This window comes from Ooceraea biroi, chromosome 6, assembly GCF_003672135.1.
Source record: "Ooceraea biroi isolate clonal line C1 chromosome 6, Obir_v5.4, whole genome shotgun sequence".
NCBI lineage: Eukaryota > Metazoa > Arthropoda > Insecta > Hymenoptera > Formicidae > Ooceraea > Ooceraea biroi.
The window spans coordinates 4,098,897-4,115,133 of record NC_039511.1 but is presented as its reverse complement, the minus strand read 5'-3'; the positions used below and the strand labels follow the sequence as shown (position 1 = coordinate 4,115,133).

At 48.5% G+C, this 16,237-nt stretch overlaps 1 protein-coding gene across 1 annotated transcript in view; it reads left to right on the top strand.

The window, feature by feature from the left end:
• The window catches only part of LOC105281430 (acetylcholine receptor subunit alpha-like 1), a 116,326-nt gene extending 101,895 nt beyond the window's left edge, over positions 1-14,431 (top strand). The window contains exons 5-7 of the mRNA XM_011342684.2: positions 3,701-3,881; positions 6,744-7,790; positions 10,821-14,431. Of these exons, the coding sequence (XP_011340986.1) occupies positions 3,701-3,881; positions 6,744-7,790; positions 10,821-11,024 (1,432 nt within the window). The 3' untranslated portion in view covers positions 11,025-14,431. The remainder of the gene's footprint in view (positions 1-3,700; positions 3,882-6,743; positions 7,791-10,820) is intronic.
• Positions 14,432-16,237: the final 1,806 nt, after the last annotated feature.

Genomic DNA, 16,237 nt, shown 5'->3' with positions numbered 1-16,237 from the left:
GCGTCAACCGCCCAAGACCCGGGATCAGGGAACCAAGAGGCGTAAACCGAGTGTTTAGTATTTGCCACTGATGCAAACAAGTCTATATCGAAGGGGCCAAAGTCTCTGTCAATTCGCTTAAACGCCTGACTAGATACTGACCACTCAGTATCGGTATCCGGGACTCTCGATTCCGCATCTGCAATAACATTGTCGACGGAAGCGATATATGAAGCGAAGAGGTAAAGATTGCGCTCCTCGCACCATTTCCAAATGTCTCGAGCGATATCGGACAGGAGTGGACACTGGACCGAGCCAAATTTATTTACGTATGCTATGGCAGTAGTGTTGTCTAAACGAAGAAGGATGTTGCAGCCCCGGAGATCCGTCGCGAAGCATCTCAAAGCATAAAATGCGGCCAACAATTCGAGCGCATTAATGTGGAGGGTCCTAGTGTCGGCTGTCCACCAGCCGTGTGTACGCTGGTCTCCACATGTAGCACCCCAGCCGGTTAGAGATGCATCGGAAAATATTTCACGGGCGTAAGCGCTCAAACGGATTGTATTATTCTGATTTTTGTCAGAAAAAATCCGAAGCCACCAATCGAAGTCTTCTTTAAGGAAAACTGGAATTGACATCTGCTGGTCAAAATCCCCAGCGTGGGCCTCCAGAGCCAAAAAGTTCTGTCGCTCAAACCTCTTTGTATATAGAAGTCCATACAGAACTGCAGGACAGACAGATGTGAGTAAACCAAGCATGCTTGCGAACTCTTTGATAGTGCACCGAGATTTACGCGACATGTTCAGTATTAACGTTCGAAGACGTCGCCGCCTATCAGGTGGGATAGATACCGATTGTTGAACGGAATCGAAAATGAAGCCTAAATATTTGCGTTTGGAAGAGGGTACGAGCTCCGATTTAGAATAATTGATGAGAAAGCCCAGAGACGAGAGTAAGTCCAGTGTTTCACGAACATTCTTCTGGCAACTCTCCTTTGAATCTCCTAAGAGTAGAAAATCGTCGAGGTGTGCGACAGATGGAAACCCCTTTGCTCGCAACACTCTGACCACGGGGCGCACAATCTTCGTAAAGATGTAAGGCGCCGTGGATAGGCCAAAAGGCAGAGACGTAAACTCGTAGACTATATTTCGCCATCGGAAGCGAAGGAATCGTCTATGGGAAGGATGCACCGGAACCAGCAAATGCGCGTCCTCAAGATCCACCGAAGCCATCCAAGAGTTCGGTGTCATGAGACTAACAACAGTCCGCCAATCCTCCATTTTTAAGTGAGGAGGAGAGATATACTCATTGAGATCACGCAAGTTTAAAATAAACCGCATACCGCCTGATGATTTCGGGATCAAGAAAAAAGATGACAAAAATTGGCCCGCGGTAAGTTCAGCAATAACTAGAGCCCCTTTCCGGCAGAGACGCTCGATCTCTGCTGTGCAGTGAGCCGCCTCTCTCACGGAGAAGGCTGGCTCCCGCAGGAAAGGGCGAGGTGGGGGAAGCCGAGAAAAAGGGATCTTGTACCCGGTGATAGCTTCTAATACCTGGGGGTCGGAGGTTATCTCTCGCCAACTGCTCGCGAATCCGGCTAAGCGGCCTGCTGACCGTTCCGGGTTTAGCGCCGAGTCCGCGTTCGGAAACGGGACGCCGATCTCCTGGAGTGGCTCGGCCTGGAGTGGTGCTGGCCCCTCCTCGCGCGATGAGCCGAAGACGTCTGACGAGGGGGCTTCCTGTTTTCCGACTGCTGTTGGCGTTGCTGTACCTCTCGAAGCGGTAAGTTCGTCTGTTTCGGACGATGCGGTGCGGGCTTGCTGCGACTGAGGTGTTTTCCGCGCCATCTTACGAGCAACCTTCTCGACGGACTGAGCAGCCTCAACGTCTTGTACGAAATTGCTTCCAAACAGACTGTCATCGATGGGAGCCGAGTCCGAGGCCGTTTTCCCCAAAAAATTCAGAGACGGAACAATAAATGCCCGCCTCGTTTGCGAAAGCCGAAAATGGTGGTCAGCGAGCAAATGTATGCCTTCCGCAATTTTAGCAACTGCGGCCTTTCCATCCGGCGACGCCAAGAGACCCTCAATTTTGGAAAGGTCGGACAAGCCGCTGCCAAGGGCGTTCAGTGACGCTCCCACCTGCGCCTGGGCCTTCATTTGATGTTTGTCCCGGGTGAGAGCTGTAGCGGCCAGATTCGGAAGAATTTCCTTATTTAGGCATGGAGGGCGAAGAAAGGCCACGTCTTCTTTCGGTTCGTGCTTCACGAGATCAGATTTCAGCTCCTCCGTAAGACCGGAACGAGCTTCACTTCTGAGGGTGTTTAAGATAACGGGCAACCACGACGTCGCAGCGGGCGGTTGTGACTGTTCCTTGAACAGATCCTGAAGCAACCCGTAGAACTCAGAAGCAGGTACCGCAGGCGTATCAGGTTCAACCACCTCCGTGACCACCGGATCGGGAAAGGAGACCACCTGCGATTCTCCAGCATGAGGAGAAGGACTACTCACTGCAACAGAAGAGACGAAATATAGTAGGAATGAGCAGTCGGTTATGTCATCTCCCGGAAACATCACGTTACCAAGGGAAGAAGACATACCTAGGTCGCCGCCCCGGCTGTCCAAAGCCGTCTGCTCGTCTACATTTCGCTCAACAGGGACAGAGGCCTCGCCGGGCATGTCCGCTGCAATGTCCGCGCATGGGACGGGACTCGTCGGTCGTGGAATATCCCCCGACGTCTCGCCGGATGTCGGAGGGATACGATACTGGAAGCGCGTAAACAAGTCGCTGGAAAAAACGATCCCGAGATGAAGAGCGGCGCACAGGCAAATCCCGCGACGAGTCACTCAACGGTTCCCTCGTGTAGGAGAGGTTAGAACGTGATCGCGATCTCCTATTATGACGTTTTGTGCGATGCTCGCGCCTGCTTCTCCTTGACGAGCTGGATGAACGATGACTCTTGTACTTCGGCATGGCTAGCACAATGTGAAAGCACACGAAAATACACAAGCGAAAGAACTAAAGTGTGAACTCAGTTGTAATCTGCGAGAACAGAAAACATAATGAGGTTTCGGGCGGGCCGCGCGTGGCGCGGCGGGCGTGGGCGCGATTTTTGTTTTACTATGAACTCTGTTGGAAATGCAGTCAAGAAAGCATGACTACATAATATTTCCATCCGTACGAGACACCACGGCATAATCACCCTGACGAGAGTCACCCCTGACGACTCAACCCAACAGGATTTAGAGATTGCCTTGGTGGTTGATGCGAGGACGATTTCTACGGTTCTCCGCGAATCAGAATTTTCACTCAGGATATTCATTATAGGTCACACGTTATGAGTCATCGGTGCGGATTCGCAGACAGAAAGGGGAGCGGGTTAATTTCCAATGGAATTTGTAGGGAAGGTGGTTCGCGGCGACAGATGGTTACAACCGTTCGATGCACGCACCGGAGCGTACATCGCTTTGTCAAATTTTCCCACAATAACATTCGAAGCGTCGCTTTATTCGCGATATCGATTGGTACCGTTTCTGTTCGGCTTTACGTATGGCAGGAATCTCTTTCAACTTTCTGCTGTGACGCCGCAGTTTCGCTATACTGCGTTTCGTTAGCACGGCTTCTCGCCCGTACACAAAGCACGGGTACTTTGCTAGTTACTCGTTAGCTTGTACAATGAACAAAATATTTAACCTAACACGTGGTGATTCTTTGTTTTCAGCGCCGACGGTAATTACGAGGTAACCATCATGACTAAAGCGATTTTGCATCATACCGGGAAGGTCATATGGAAGCCACCAGCGATCTATAAATCATTTTGCGAGATCGACGTGGAGTACTTCCCCTTCGACCAGCAGACTTGTTTTATGAAATTTGGTTCGTGGACTTACGACGGTTACACGGTAAGCATGATTAATAGATCACATTAATAGTCTCATTAATAGTCACATTGATAGATTAACGTAATTATTAATCGTTACATGTGGAAACCATAAGTTATGAAGGATATTTGCATCGAGAATAACTTTAGTCTATATATTATGCAAGAAACGTGCAATAATGCACGTTACAATGCAGGGAACGTCCGAGGACAGGTAGAAACGAGGCAAACCGTAACACTACGTGTACAACATTCTCCCGCGCGTATTCCGATCTCAAAGACGATCTCTGTGAGAGATGCAGGTTTCAATGGAACGTCCCGATCCGCCGATTATGATTCCGCAGTCGTTTCCTTCGCTCTTGGTTCGATGGATAAGCTCTACTCGCGGACCGACGGATATATCCGTCACTGACAAATCCGCCTGTCTGCGAGAGTTTTACCACTGTACACCGTCGCGGATATAAATCCCACGTCTGCGCGGGATAAGCCATTTCGACGGAAAGAGCTCGTCCGCTAGCTACTCCGGAAACACACTGCCGCCGCTGATCAACCTTCGCGTTCACCTGCGTGGCGGATAAACGTTGTTTCCGTGCTTCGATATCAATTTGCTCGTCGGCATGCCGGTACGTGTATTTTCTAGAAAGTCCTCGGGAAGCTCGACGATGTTCGACGATGATGGAACGCGCCTATAATATTCCGGATTTCAGCTACATTAGATTGGCTGCAAGGTAGCCTGTGCAGACTGATCGATATTCGCGTGTCAATTTAACCGTTATGTATTAACATCGTAACGTGAATAAATCAGTGTAACAATTAGGTACATCGCCAATGTACTTTCATCATGAAACAATAGAAGCCAACGTTACATGAACGCATTGAAATAAGAGATTCTTACGGGGGAAATTTGGATTAGGGAAAATCGTACCGTGGTTTTCAAAGGAGCAGTGCGTGTACTTTAACATTATTATTTAAAAATTACTTCGAATTTTCGGAGAACTGGTAATAATAGCTCGCGTAATCTTCGCTCATAACTTTATTTCACTTTGCGGAAGCTGGAATGTTTAATGACGCTGAGCAAAGTTGGAATAGGTCGTTACGCCGCTACGTCGGCTCCTTCTGTAACTCGAATTAAAAGAGGGGAGTCCCGACGAGGGATTGAATTGAGAAAGCAGGAAGCGAATCCGAGTAAGGCACTGCTGCGGGTAGGAAACGCGCGGGAAAAGAGCGCGGTGAATGAGCAACGATCGTTCACCGAACAGCTATCGGCGGATCACCAAAGTGGTCCAGGGTGGATCAGCCAGCGGACGTCGAAGCTCCAATGGCGGCTACGATTCGGCTCTTCAGACTTTATTCCGATTCCACGGTCCGCGAGGCTTTGAGATAGCCAGAACCTATCGCGCCCTGCCATTAGAGGTATCCAATTTCTTCCGTTCGCTCCATCCACTCTTTCTCCTTCCGCTCCATTCCTTTCCTTTCCTCTCCGCGCACTCCTCCTTCTTTCTTTTTTCTCTTCTTTTTTTTTAAACAATCGCGTAGCCCTCCGAGAATCGATTGCGGCGAGGGATGAAATGGATTTGGACGGCGGCGGTCGCACCCCTACTGGCGGATCGAGCAAGTCCCTCCTTCGCAGAGCACAGCGAAAGCGTATACAGGGTGGTCTTAGATGGTGGATCCTTTTCCCCGGCTGTAGATCCTCTCTAGCAAAATTGCGATCGGATTCCTCGGTGACCTGCTTGGACAGCATCTCATTTCTCGGCTTCACAATTTTTGATGTTAAACGACTGAACATCAAGTTGGAATTTTCCTTGGAACAGGATCCACCTAGTGTTAATTGAAGAGCGAACGTTAAGAAGCAAGACTCCGTCGTTTGCTGTGCAGCCATGCATACATTACTATCGCGTTTTATCAAGAAGCTCCTTCCATTATGTGGATTATCCGAGGCACTGATTAGGGACAGCGCGCTAAGATAATAATCTTTGGACTCTTCAAGTACCTCAGAGTCGGCGTTTGCCGATTTATCTCTTATTGGTGTGCTTCGATTACGTGTATGTACCGCATCGAGCGCCAAGTCGAGGATCAGAACATTGGGACGCAGTCGAGTGGAATAACAATTTAGATTTGGCCATTCTGGATTAGACCTCGAAGATTGTTTCGGCGATGCGTAGCTTGAGAGTTGGGGATTCGTTCTGAAGATTAGTTGGATTACGAATCTCCAATTGGAATAATCACGCTAAAGAGAGGAGATACTTTGAATTACGTTTAGAATTACGTTTTCAGTGGAGTTTAGAATATTGCTTTACTCATAATGCCATTTTATAATCATACGTATTATTTATAACTGGAGTTGGCATCGCTGTTGTAACAATTGAACTTTTATTTCTCGACTGCGGCACGGTATGCACAAACTCCCGGTATCGCGTTACATTACGCAATACTAAATATCCAGGTTGTACTAAATATTTGCTGATGTAAAGTATAAATTTATTTCAATGATATAACACGCGTGTGTCGCGGTAAAACGCGCGTGTTTCGAGATAAAATATTCATGCATACGCGTGCATTTGCGTGCAAGATACTTATTGCGCGCATTTCATTACGCCAGCATTAAAAAAGTAACGAAACCTCGCTATATTAAAATATAAAGCGAGAAAATACTTTGAAAATTTGAGATATTTCACAATGCTGCATATCCAGAAATGATTATTCGCAGTTGCAATTTTATTCGCGTTCGAGGTGCTGAGGTAAGTTTCGGACGATGAAATTTCTGGATGCACTTTCTACCCGTCCGCCCGAGATGTATTATCGTTAATGAGCATTTTGCGTATCTGCGAAAAACTGTATTCCATTGACGGTCGCTCACGTTCTCTGGTCATCGTGTTTCCAGGTCGACCTGCGGCATCTCGCGCAGACCGAGGACTCGAACGAAATCGACGTCGGGATCGACCTGACCGACTATTATATCTCCGTCGAGTGGGACATCATAAAAGTGCCTGCCGTAAGGAAGGAGGCATTCTACATATGCTGCGAGGAGCCCTATATCGACATCGTGTTCAACATTACCCTGCGCCGCAAGACCCTCTTCTACACGGTGAATCTGATAATACCGTGCGTGGGCATATCCATCCTGTCGGTGCTGGTGTTCTACCTGCCGAGCGACAGCGGCGAGAAGGTCTCCCTGTCGATCTCGATACTCCTCTCGTTGACGGTGTTCTTCCTGCTGCTGGCCGAGATAATACCGCCCACGTCGCTCACTGTGCCGCTCCTGGGAAAGTACCTGCTCTTCACGATGGTGCTAGTGACGCTGTCGGTGGTCGTCACGATAGCCGTGCTGAACGTGAACTTCCGCTCGCCTGTCACTCACCGCATGTCTAGATGGGTGCGGGTGGTATTCATCAACGTGCTGCCGCGGTTCCTCCTGATTAAGCGACCGAAGAAGGACGACGAAGTCGACGAGGACGACGGCAGGAGCGCCGGCATCAGTGCTGCCGGTGGCACCAGCGACGACGACGGCATCGACGACGACGAGGACGACGACGAAGACGATGTCGAGGCGGCGAACGGCAAGCCGCCCGAGGGCATCCTCACCGATGTGTTCCATGTACAAGAGACTGATAAGTACGACAAGTACTACGGCAAGAGGTTCAGCGGAGAGTACGAGGTACCGCCGCACGGGCCGCCGCCGCCGGCGACGAGGTACGACCTCGGCGCCGTCGGCACCGTCGGCACCGTCGCACCCTGCTTCGAGGAGCCCCTACCCTCGTTGCCACTGCCCGGGGCGGACGACGATCTCTTCGGGCCGGCTAGCCCCGGCTACGCTCACGAGGACGTCAGCCCCACCTTCGAGAAGCCGTTGGTACGCGAGATCGAGAAGACCATCGACGACGCCCGCTTCATCGCCCAGCATGCCAAGAACAAGGACAAGTTTGAGAGCGTGAGTACCAAGTAGTAGTCTTGCCGGCGTTTTACATGTCGCTTTACTGCACAATCTGTTTTACGGCTAATGTTGTTGCGCGTCAGGATATTATCAGAGGAAACAACGCGCGCGTAAAGTGGCCGTAATGAGTTTCGCTGAGCCAGTAATTGTCCAATACGCACGAAATATCTTAATTACGCTGGATGCGTTGTTTGCACGTCCGATAATTGCGAGGATCGAATTATCGGTGCGGCTGTGATCAAGGATCATGGTTAAAGAGATCAGCGCGCAAATTGCACTATACATGACGGATTACTTTTGCTTGGGGCTGTTAATAGCGCTTTGGGAAACCGCGATCAGGATTGTCACCGGCAGTGGTGGCGCCGGCTGCGAGTGATAATCCAGAGACGAGCGAACGCGTTTGATACACCCGGATTCGCACCCGTACGCGAACGCTTTGCCGAGGTTCGTGTAAACGCGATTCTACAGCGATCAATGTTTCGGGAGCAGGAGGAGGTAATAGCGTCCGTGCAAAAATACCGTTTCGATTGGTTGTTATCGTCGCCGTGCGAACGATTTTTCGCGGTGTATCGAATTTTATAGCGTCTAACGTACCGCGACCCGACGCTCGCGCGTTTCGCAATACCCCTGAGATTTGGAAATCTCCTTCGTAAAATCGAAGAAGCTTCAACCCGTCGGGTCTCCCGACGATAGACATAATCCATGGCAACGGCTATGAAATAACGGCGCCGGAAATATTGAGAAAGATAGAGTCGAATAAATGGGAGAGATTTTCGGTCTTGTCTCCGCTCGATTCCGCCGTGCCGTTTCCTCCTGAACGCGCAATATAAGCATGAGATATTCTTACTTTTCGGGCGTGGACCTGATCGCATTTAAACCGTTCGGAATACAGCTCGAAATGCTCCCTAATAAATATCGATCCCGAACTTTACGAGGAATGACTCCGCGTGTCCAGCTTCCGCAGGGATTTCGGGGCATCTTGCTCACCACCCCGATGGCTGTCTTCGGGCTAAATTGAAACCCCGTGATTCCGGATGCGGCTTAATTTCCGGATACGCAGTTTGCCAGAGCGGATCTGCGGATATCCCCGGTATCCTCAGCGCGGCGAGCCAAGCTCAATGAAGCTTCACTTAAGACCACCCCTCGCTCGCATAACTTATTTGCGCAAAGTACATGCCGGAGAACGCATTGCGGCACAGTGCCGTTCATTGCCAAATGCACCCGTTTTACGACAAGAATATACACTTGCGAGCGTACATACGAAGTGCCCTGAAAATATTATCCCACGGAATTAAGATGCTATGTGTCAGAGAAACACGAGTAATATTGTATAATATAACTAATACTGTGACAACTTAAACAAACATTTTGAATTCACGGAATTATATCAGCATATTGTGAGGAATTTTCTTTTTTCGTTAGCTTGTATTCTGTCCGACAATAATTCATGAGAAAGCTTTTCCAAGTTTCGATGTTGTTTTGTAAATCTTAGTTGAATCGGTAATATTATTCTGAGAGAGACACAACACCAGGTTTCTGATATCTATTTAGTTATGCTAAAAATACCATGTAATGTTATTTTGGGCACGTCTTATATAGAACAATACGCACGAATACCTTTACAGTAAATGCATTATATGCTTATCGCTATGTATGCCATCATAGAATACTGTGTATACGATTATATATACGTTTCCGCGCGAACGTAGAATATGCAAATACGTTTGCATGTAACACGAGAGGTGGAGGATGATGCAGCAGCCAATTCCGTTGTTGTAGCCAAGTTTTGGCTCGATTTGATAGAACCGCATAATGCTATCCCATCTTGCTACGTGAAACTATACATGATCGAAAAGACGTGAAACGATCTTTAATGGATAAACAACATAGATAGACATTCTCAAACTTTAAAAGAATTTTTAATAACAAGAAAATACATCAGGAAATTAGTTGGTAGAATAATTGTAAAATCAGCGTTAAATCTCACGCTTTATTCAAGCATTAAACGATCTTTGCAAACTAACTTTATTTTTTTTTAAATAAAATGTGTTCTCAATTTATTATCTGTGATCACGAACGTGATGATTGTTCATATCAAATTTCTCAATGTTCTCAGTTAGTTATATATGCATTATACATATTGTGTGGACATAAGTGTCTTTTCACGACGCATTAGTGGTTTATCCGTTTTCTCTGCTTGTTAATCGAATATCCATCCAAGAAAGCGAGATCACGCGCTAAAAGCGCTCTCGGGGCAATGATATTTCCCCGGCAGACATCGCGACAAGTCAGAAAGAGCGAAAGAGATACGAGGTAAAATGGTGATCGAAGTGGTAGCGAGCAACATTCGGCGCGTCGTACTCGTGGAGATATCATAAAAGTATTGGGTGACTGTTTTATCGTCTCCCGGCTGCCGCCCTGTCGCAGTGGGGAATCTAAGGAAGTCAATACACCCCCTTGGCGCAAGGGATCGATCGTTCCTTTCCCTCGTGTCTCCGGACGTGCGAGACCTACGGGGGTGCGTTGCGAGAGTGCTCCAGCGGATCACGTGAAAACAGAGACTCGTTTTCCCGGTTCGTCGTATACGCTTTTTGTTACTCGGGTAACGGATACGCCCGGCGAGCTCTTGATACTAAATATGCGCGGAAGGCTCTCTTGATCCAAAAGATTTTCCCCATTTTGTGGGTTCCACATCCGCGGGACTTCCATATAAACGGGGCGCCTTCACGCGCGCCTCTTTCGCGATTCGCGATAGGCAGATCTGTGATAACATAAGCGACTCGGAAAAGCATACGATCATCATTTACGATTAAAAAATCTCATATAAAATAACATAAAGGTCTTAGATATTGGAATACGTATTAGTATGTCGGATATTCTGTTTGTGATAAAATTATGTTCTTTTATACAATTAGACCACGAATGCATTAGGCACGCGATTTCAAATGATGTTGACGATGATTGCGAAAATAATTTCGCACTTTGTTAATCCAACTATGACGCACGTGTCTTCCGTGTTGTTCCCAGGTGGAGGAGGACTGGAAGTACGTCGCGATGGTACTCGACCGGATCTTCCTCTGGATCTTCACGCTGGCCTGCGTGTTCGGCACGGCGCTGATTATTCTGCAAGCGCCGAGCCTCTATGACACCACGAAGCCGATCGACATCAAGTACAGCAAGATCGCCAAGAAGAAGATGATGCTGATGAACATGGGCCCCGAGGAGGACTAGTCGACGATCCCGCGCGGCTTCGCGCCGCGTCCACGATGGCGGTCGGCCGATCGTCGCAGGCGCCGACGACAGCGTCTTCCACGTCGCCGTCGTCGTCGTCGTCGTCGACGTCGCCGTCGCCATTGTTGCCGCAGTCGTCGTAATCGTCGTCGCTGCTGCCGCTGCCGTCGCCGTCGCCGTCGCCGTCGTCGTTGTTCCCCGCGGCCGCCCATCATCGAAACTGCCGATTTTCGCGTCGACGTGGAAGAGGACTCTCTCTCGATCACTGGTGCCAAAGGACACGACGTCGTGGTCCCGACGCCACGGCTCCATGGACGGACACGCATGTGAGGGATTTTGCGATGCGACAGATTGCCGGTCACGAGCGAGTGGCCGTCGTCGCGTCTGAGCGGAGCGGAATACCGTTCCCTCCTCCGAAAAGGGCGGATCGATTGAACTTTTTAATCCGACTACCCTTCGGGATGGAGATAAGGGCGTGCGACCGCATGGTACACGAGAGTAGGAGAGCTTTCGTGACAAAGTGAGACGATAGCGAGTTGGAGCGCGCATGTGTATGCGTGTGCGGGAGAAACAGGAACAGAGCGCGAGAGGGAACGAATGCGAGGATGAGAAAGTCAGTGAAGAACGGACGAGGATGCAAGAGAAAGGGAGAATGAAAGAGAGAAAGAGAGGGAAGGGAGGAGAGAATGCGTGCGAGAAGTATGCAAGGGGAAGAGGGAGAGAGACAAGCGAGATGCAGAACGAGAGGTTGGGCGAGAGAGAGGTGAAAAAGTGCCAAATACGCGAAAAACACGCGCACCGTATTTTTGTAAATCTGGTTTCATACGTAAGGCTAGAGTCGTGCGGCGAGACGTCGAACTGCCCGAACTGCCGATTTTATATAAGAAGACGTTTACAGAGAGCGCGCGAGGAGATGCGTACACTCCGAGATACACACACGCGTTCACACCATACATACATATTACATTACACGCACGTTTGGCATATATGATACGCATACATATATGAATACACGTGTACCAGCACCAAACGCCACCCACACACACGCGCGCGCGCGGCATACCTCCATAATATGGTATATATGATACATGTGTTGGACACGCGCGTACATCTTCCGGCGCCAACCTGGACCCATTACGGGCGTATACGTAAAGCTCTTTTCGCGCCGATATAGCGAGGGAGAATCTCCGCGCACTCCCATGAAAGAATTTTGCATGAGGCTCTTGCCTTTCACAAATTTTTCGCAGTGAAACAAATTTGCACGCGACATTTTCCATTTATTGAAATAATCTCCGATCGTTTCGAAATTTGTTGAAATATCGAAATTCGCCTCGAGATCCTTGATTCCACAATCGCTGAATCTCTGAAATTCGGTAAAAGCTTTTTAATTTGCGGCATTTCCAACCGATATTACCAAGAATATCAGCTAAACTTTCTATTGATCTGCTGGTTCATCTTCTATCGGTCCATTAATGATTCTTGATGGAATCATCAACGCATTTTTCCTCTGAGTAATGATCGCCCACTTGATGCGGATATCGACGTGGATATGCCGTTATCGATGCGGGAGCGATTCGACATTCGAGTAATTTACACGAGCGCCCAATTATCGAAGCAAATTATTCGGTTGATCGATTATTCCGACGTATCGAGTGCTCCGGACAGCATCCGAGCGCTTGACGAGAGTGGTATGACTACTGGGAATAATTGATTGGCAAAATAATTTGCGCGAAGAGCGTCCACTCTCTCGTCGATTTGTCCCATAATTAATGTCATAATTAATAGCGGCTTCCGAAACAGGGTCGCTGGGTCCTGGGAGGTGCCACACCTTCGCCGTAGACGTGCGCGCGTCTCCGAAAATCAGGGTTATCAGGAAGGCCGGGAGTCGCGCGAGAGGAACAAACATAAATCGAACGACAACCTTGCGAACAACTGCCAATTTTAGACGCGGTCTCTGTCTAATCTACTTAGTCAACTTGTAAGGGCAACGATGACGGGGTGAGTAGCGCCGGTGGAGTAAACGGCGGTCGATAGGACGGATGAATAGAACGGATAATGGTGATAGGATTCACGTCGTGCCAAAAAGCGGTTTCAGCCACGAGCCAGCTCGCCCACGTGCCAAAAGGTTCGACGTACAAGTTTCCTTGCTTTCTTTCTCTTCCGATACTTTATTATTCCCGTCATGGGAAGAGAGCTCATCTTACGGGAAGTCTCGCAATTATCACTGATAACCGCTATTCAACCAATGCCCGCGTATGGAGCAAAAAGAGACTTTGCGATTAGGTGGAATCGTCGAGAATCGATTACATGACGATGACTCACGATTGCCTGAATAACTAATCGCACGCGTGTTTACGTGAATAAGTAATCGCGATGTATAATTCCCCCGCGTGTAGCGAGATTGATCTATGCTCAACGTAAATGTGGACGTTCAACTTGAAACGTTAAAGATTCTCGTGGATACATGTAATTGATGTCGAACACGTGTAGGTATCTTTATAAATACGAGGCATTATTTCATCTGAACAATATTGCGGCATAATTTACGATGATCGATTTACATCATTAAAACAATTCAGCTAAAGCGAGGAATGCGATTTAATTATTAATCACAACGTCGGGAAATGAAAAAGCAATCACGGAAAAAAGATATAAATTAATGCTCGCGCGTCGTGCATTAATTATTTCGGGCACGAGAATTATCGTCATAAAAACACGGAAAGCCACTTTACTCATGCATACTCATGTATGCAATTTCGCCATGAAGCACAAGGGTTGAAGAGTTGGCTCGTCCGTGGAGGAGATGGGGAAAGACTCGAGTATCAATCATAACTCGTCGTGGATCATAACTCGTCGTTCGTCTCTTCTTCGGCTTCTTCTCTTCGATGGCGGTACATCGACCACGGTACTGCGCGCGCGAGTGTTACGTGCGTCTGCGTGTGTGGATGTGTAATTTCTTCTTTCTGTCCCGCGTACATAAACGTGGATCAATACAGACTGCATACTTGCGAGAAGACGAGAGAGCGAGAGAGAGAGCGCACGTGAGGCGGAACGAATGAGAGGAGTGGCAAGAAGAGATGAACAAGAGAGACACCGCGACGACGAGGGATGCGAGAGAGTTTCCGGCATGCATGCTCGCGCTCGTTCACGATTGGTCGTGACGCAGAGGTTCGTCGTGGCGTTTCACGGCGGCCAGTAAAAAGCGGGGATAAGTTTTAACGGGAGTCAAAATGACGCAGGACTGGGAAATGCGAAACGCGAGACGGTTACTACTGCGGGACGGCGAGGAATAATCCCTCGGTAAGAACGCGACGCAAGTTAAAGATGACACGGTTTCGAATAGTTTTACCCCACTGGGGACGAGAGGGAGAGGAAGAGGGAAAGGCAAAGAAAAAAAGGAAAGAAAAGGAGAAGGACGTAATTAGAGCCGCTGAAGATTAAACACACACGAGCGACCGCGCATACGTATCACACAGCTATGCACATCATGTACATACACGCACATAAAGGTACACGCATACACGCGATACGACGCAAGCGCTTGACACACAAGATTCGTAGGCACACCGAGAGAACGCCACTCTATCTACACATCTGTACACACGCATACATGCATCACATACGTACACGTTGTTTATACGCCGATAAGGGGAACGAGAGGGGGCGAGGGCCGACGGAGCGGTAGGGCGCTCGCGTGGCCCGCGCCGACGATATAATAATCAATTTATTTGCTCACGTAAAAGGTAACGGTATAATATATTTCATATATGTGTATAATAGGTGTAAAGAGATTAATTACATATACTAATTGATTAATTGTATAATCTGCGGGAGAGTCGGAGAGGAGGGTGAGAGACATTTTACCCGCCGGGGCCCGCGCGCGCGGCAGCCGCGGTGGTGCTGTTGACGGTGCTTGTTGGTGGTGCAACAGAGGGATGCTGAGGAGGCTCGGTGTTGCTGTTCGCGTATATACGGATCGCCGAGCAGAATCAGGATACACATGTTAGGGGTGCGAAAACGCGGAGGGGGAGGGAAGGGTAAGTGAACCGGATCGAAGGAGCCAAATTAGCGCGCCGGGACTCTCTCGAGGACGAGAGAGAGAGAGAGAGAGAGAGAGAGTACGGTCAGTCCGCGTGAAGAGCAAGCGATGAGGGATGCGAGGGAGGGGAATGGAGAACGGCCAACGAAGACGAGGGAGCGGATGAGACGAATAGAGAGACGGAATAGAGAGATAAGGAATCGGAAGGGAACTGTGGGAGCTTCGATAATCATCGCTTCGGTTCTTACTCGATCGCTAAGGGGATTAACCTTCCTGCACAACGAGGATAGCGGGCACGGCAATTAATTAACGGAGCAGCGCGATGTGGTACAGGCATATATGTATGTAGGCAGCCACCGAGAGGGCACAACGCCATCGATGGAGTCGACGAAACGCTCGCACGTGTCGCATCGAGGATGAAAAGGACGAAGGAGGCTGTAATCGCGGGTGAAGCCGGAGAGTGCCGCGCTGAACAATGGCTGGTGAGTCGACAGAGCGGCCGCAAAATCATCGCGTGTCCGGCATTTGTCGGTTTTGTCGCTTATGCGCGTGCGAGAGGCTTGCGTGAGAGCGTGCGATGGGAGATGAGAGGCGAGAGGCGACGTGACGAGAAGTCGTCGGCGGAAAATCGGGATATACCGCGGAGTGACCAATTTTTGATGATTAGTTTGACCGATATTGATCTTTTTTTTACCAGTGGTCTTCAATATTAAATTTTGGTTGGACATTTCTGTTTGTTGAATGTTTCATTGAAATTAAATGCCAAGCAACTGCTAACGAAGTTAATTAATCTGTTCTCGTCTGACTACTAAACCAAAAGTAATGAAACACATCACTCGATTTATGAACATCAGATTGATCGATTGGAACTACAATAATAATACGACACGCGTAATCTGCAAGAAAGTTTTTTTTGTCTATGTAACGATTATACCTAAACGAACCCCGTTTCGCTTTCGTATTTCAGGTGTCTATTACAGTCTAACACAGTTGTCTATTAAAGCGGTAATTTATTATGCATTGTATGAAGCATGAAATTATATTATAAGACACGTGCTACACGTGCTACCTTTTTGACGTCATTGGCAATTTTTAACACGATATATTCTTCTTTCCAAGAATAGCAAGAAGCTGCGTAACAACGGACATTTTTTTTGGTCCGTTTCACAGATAC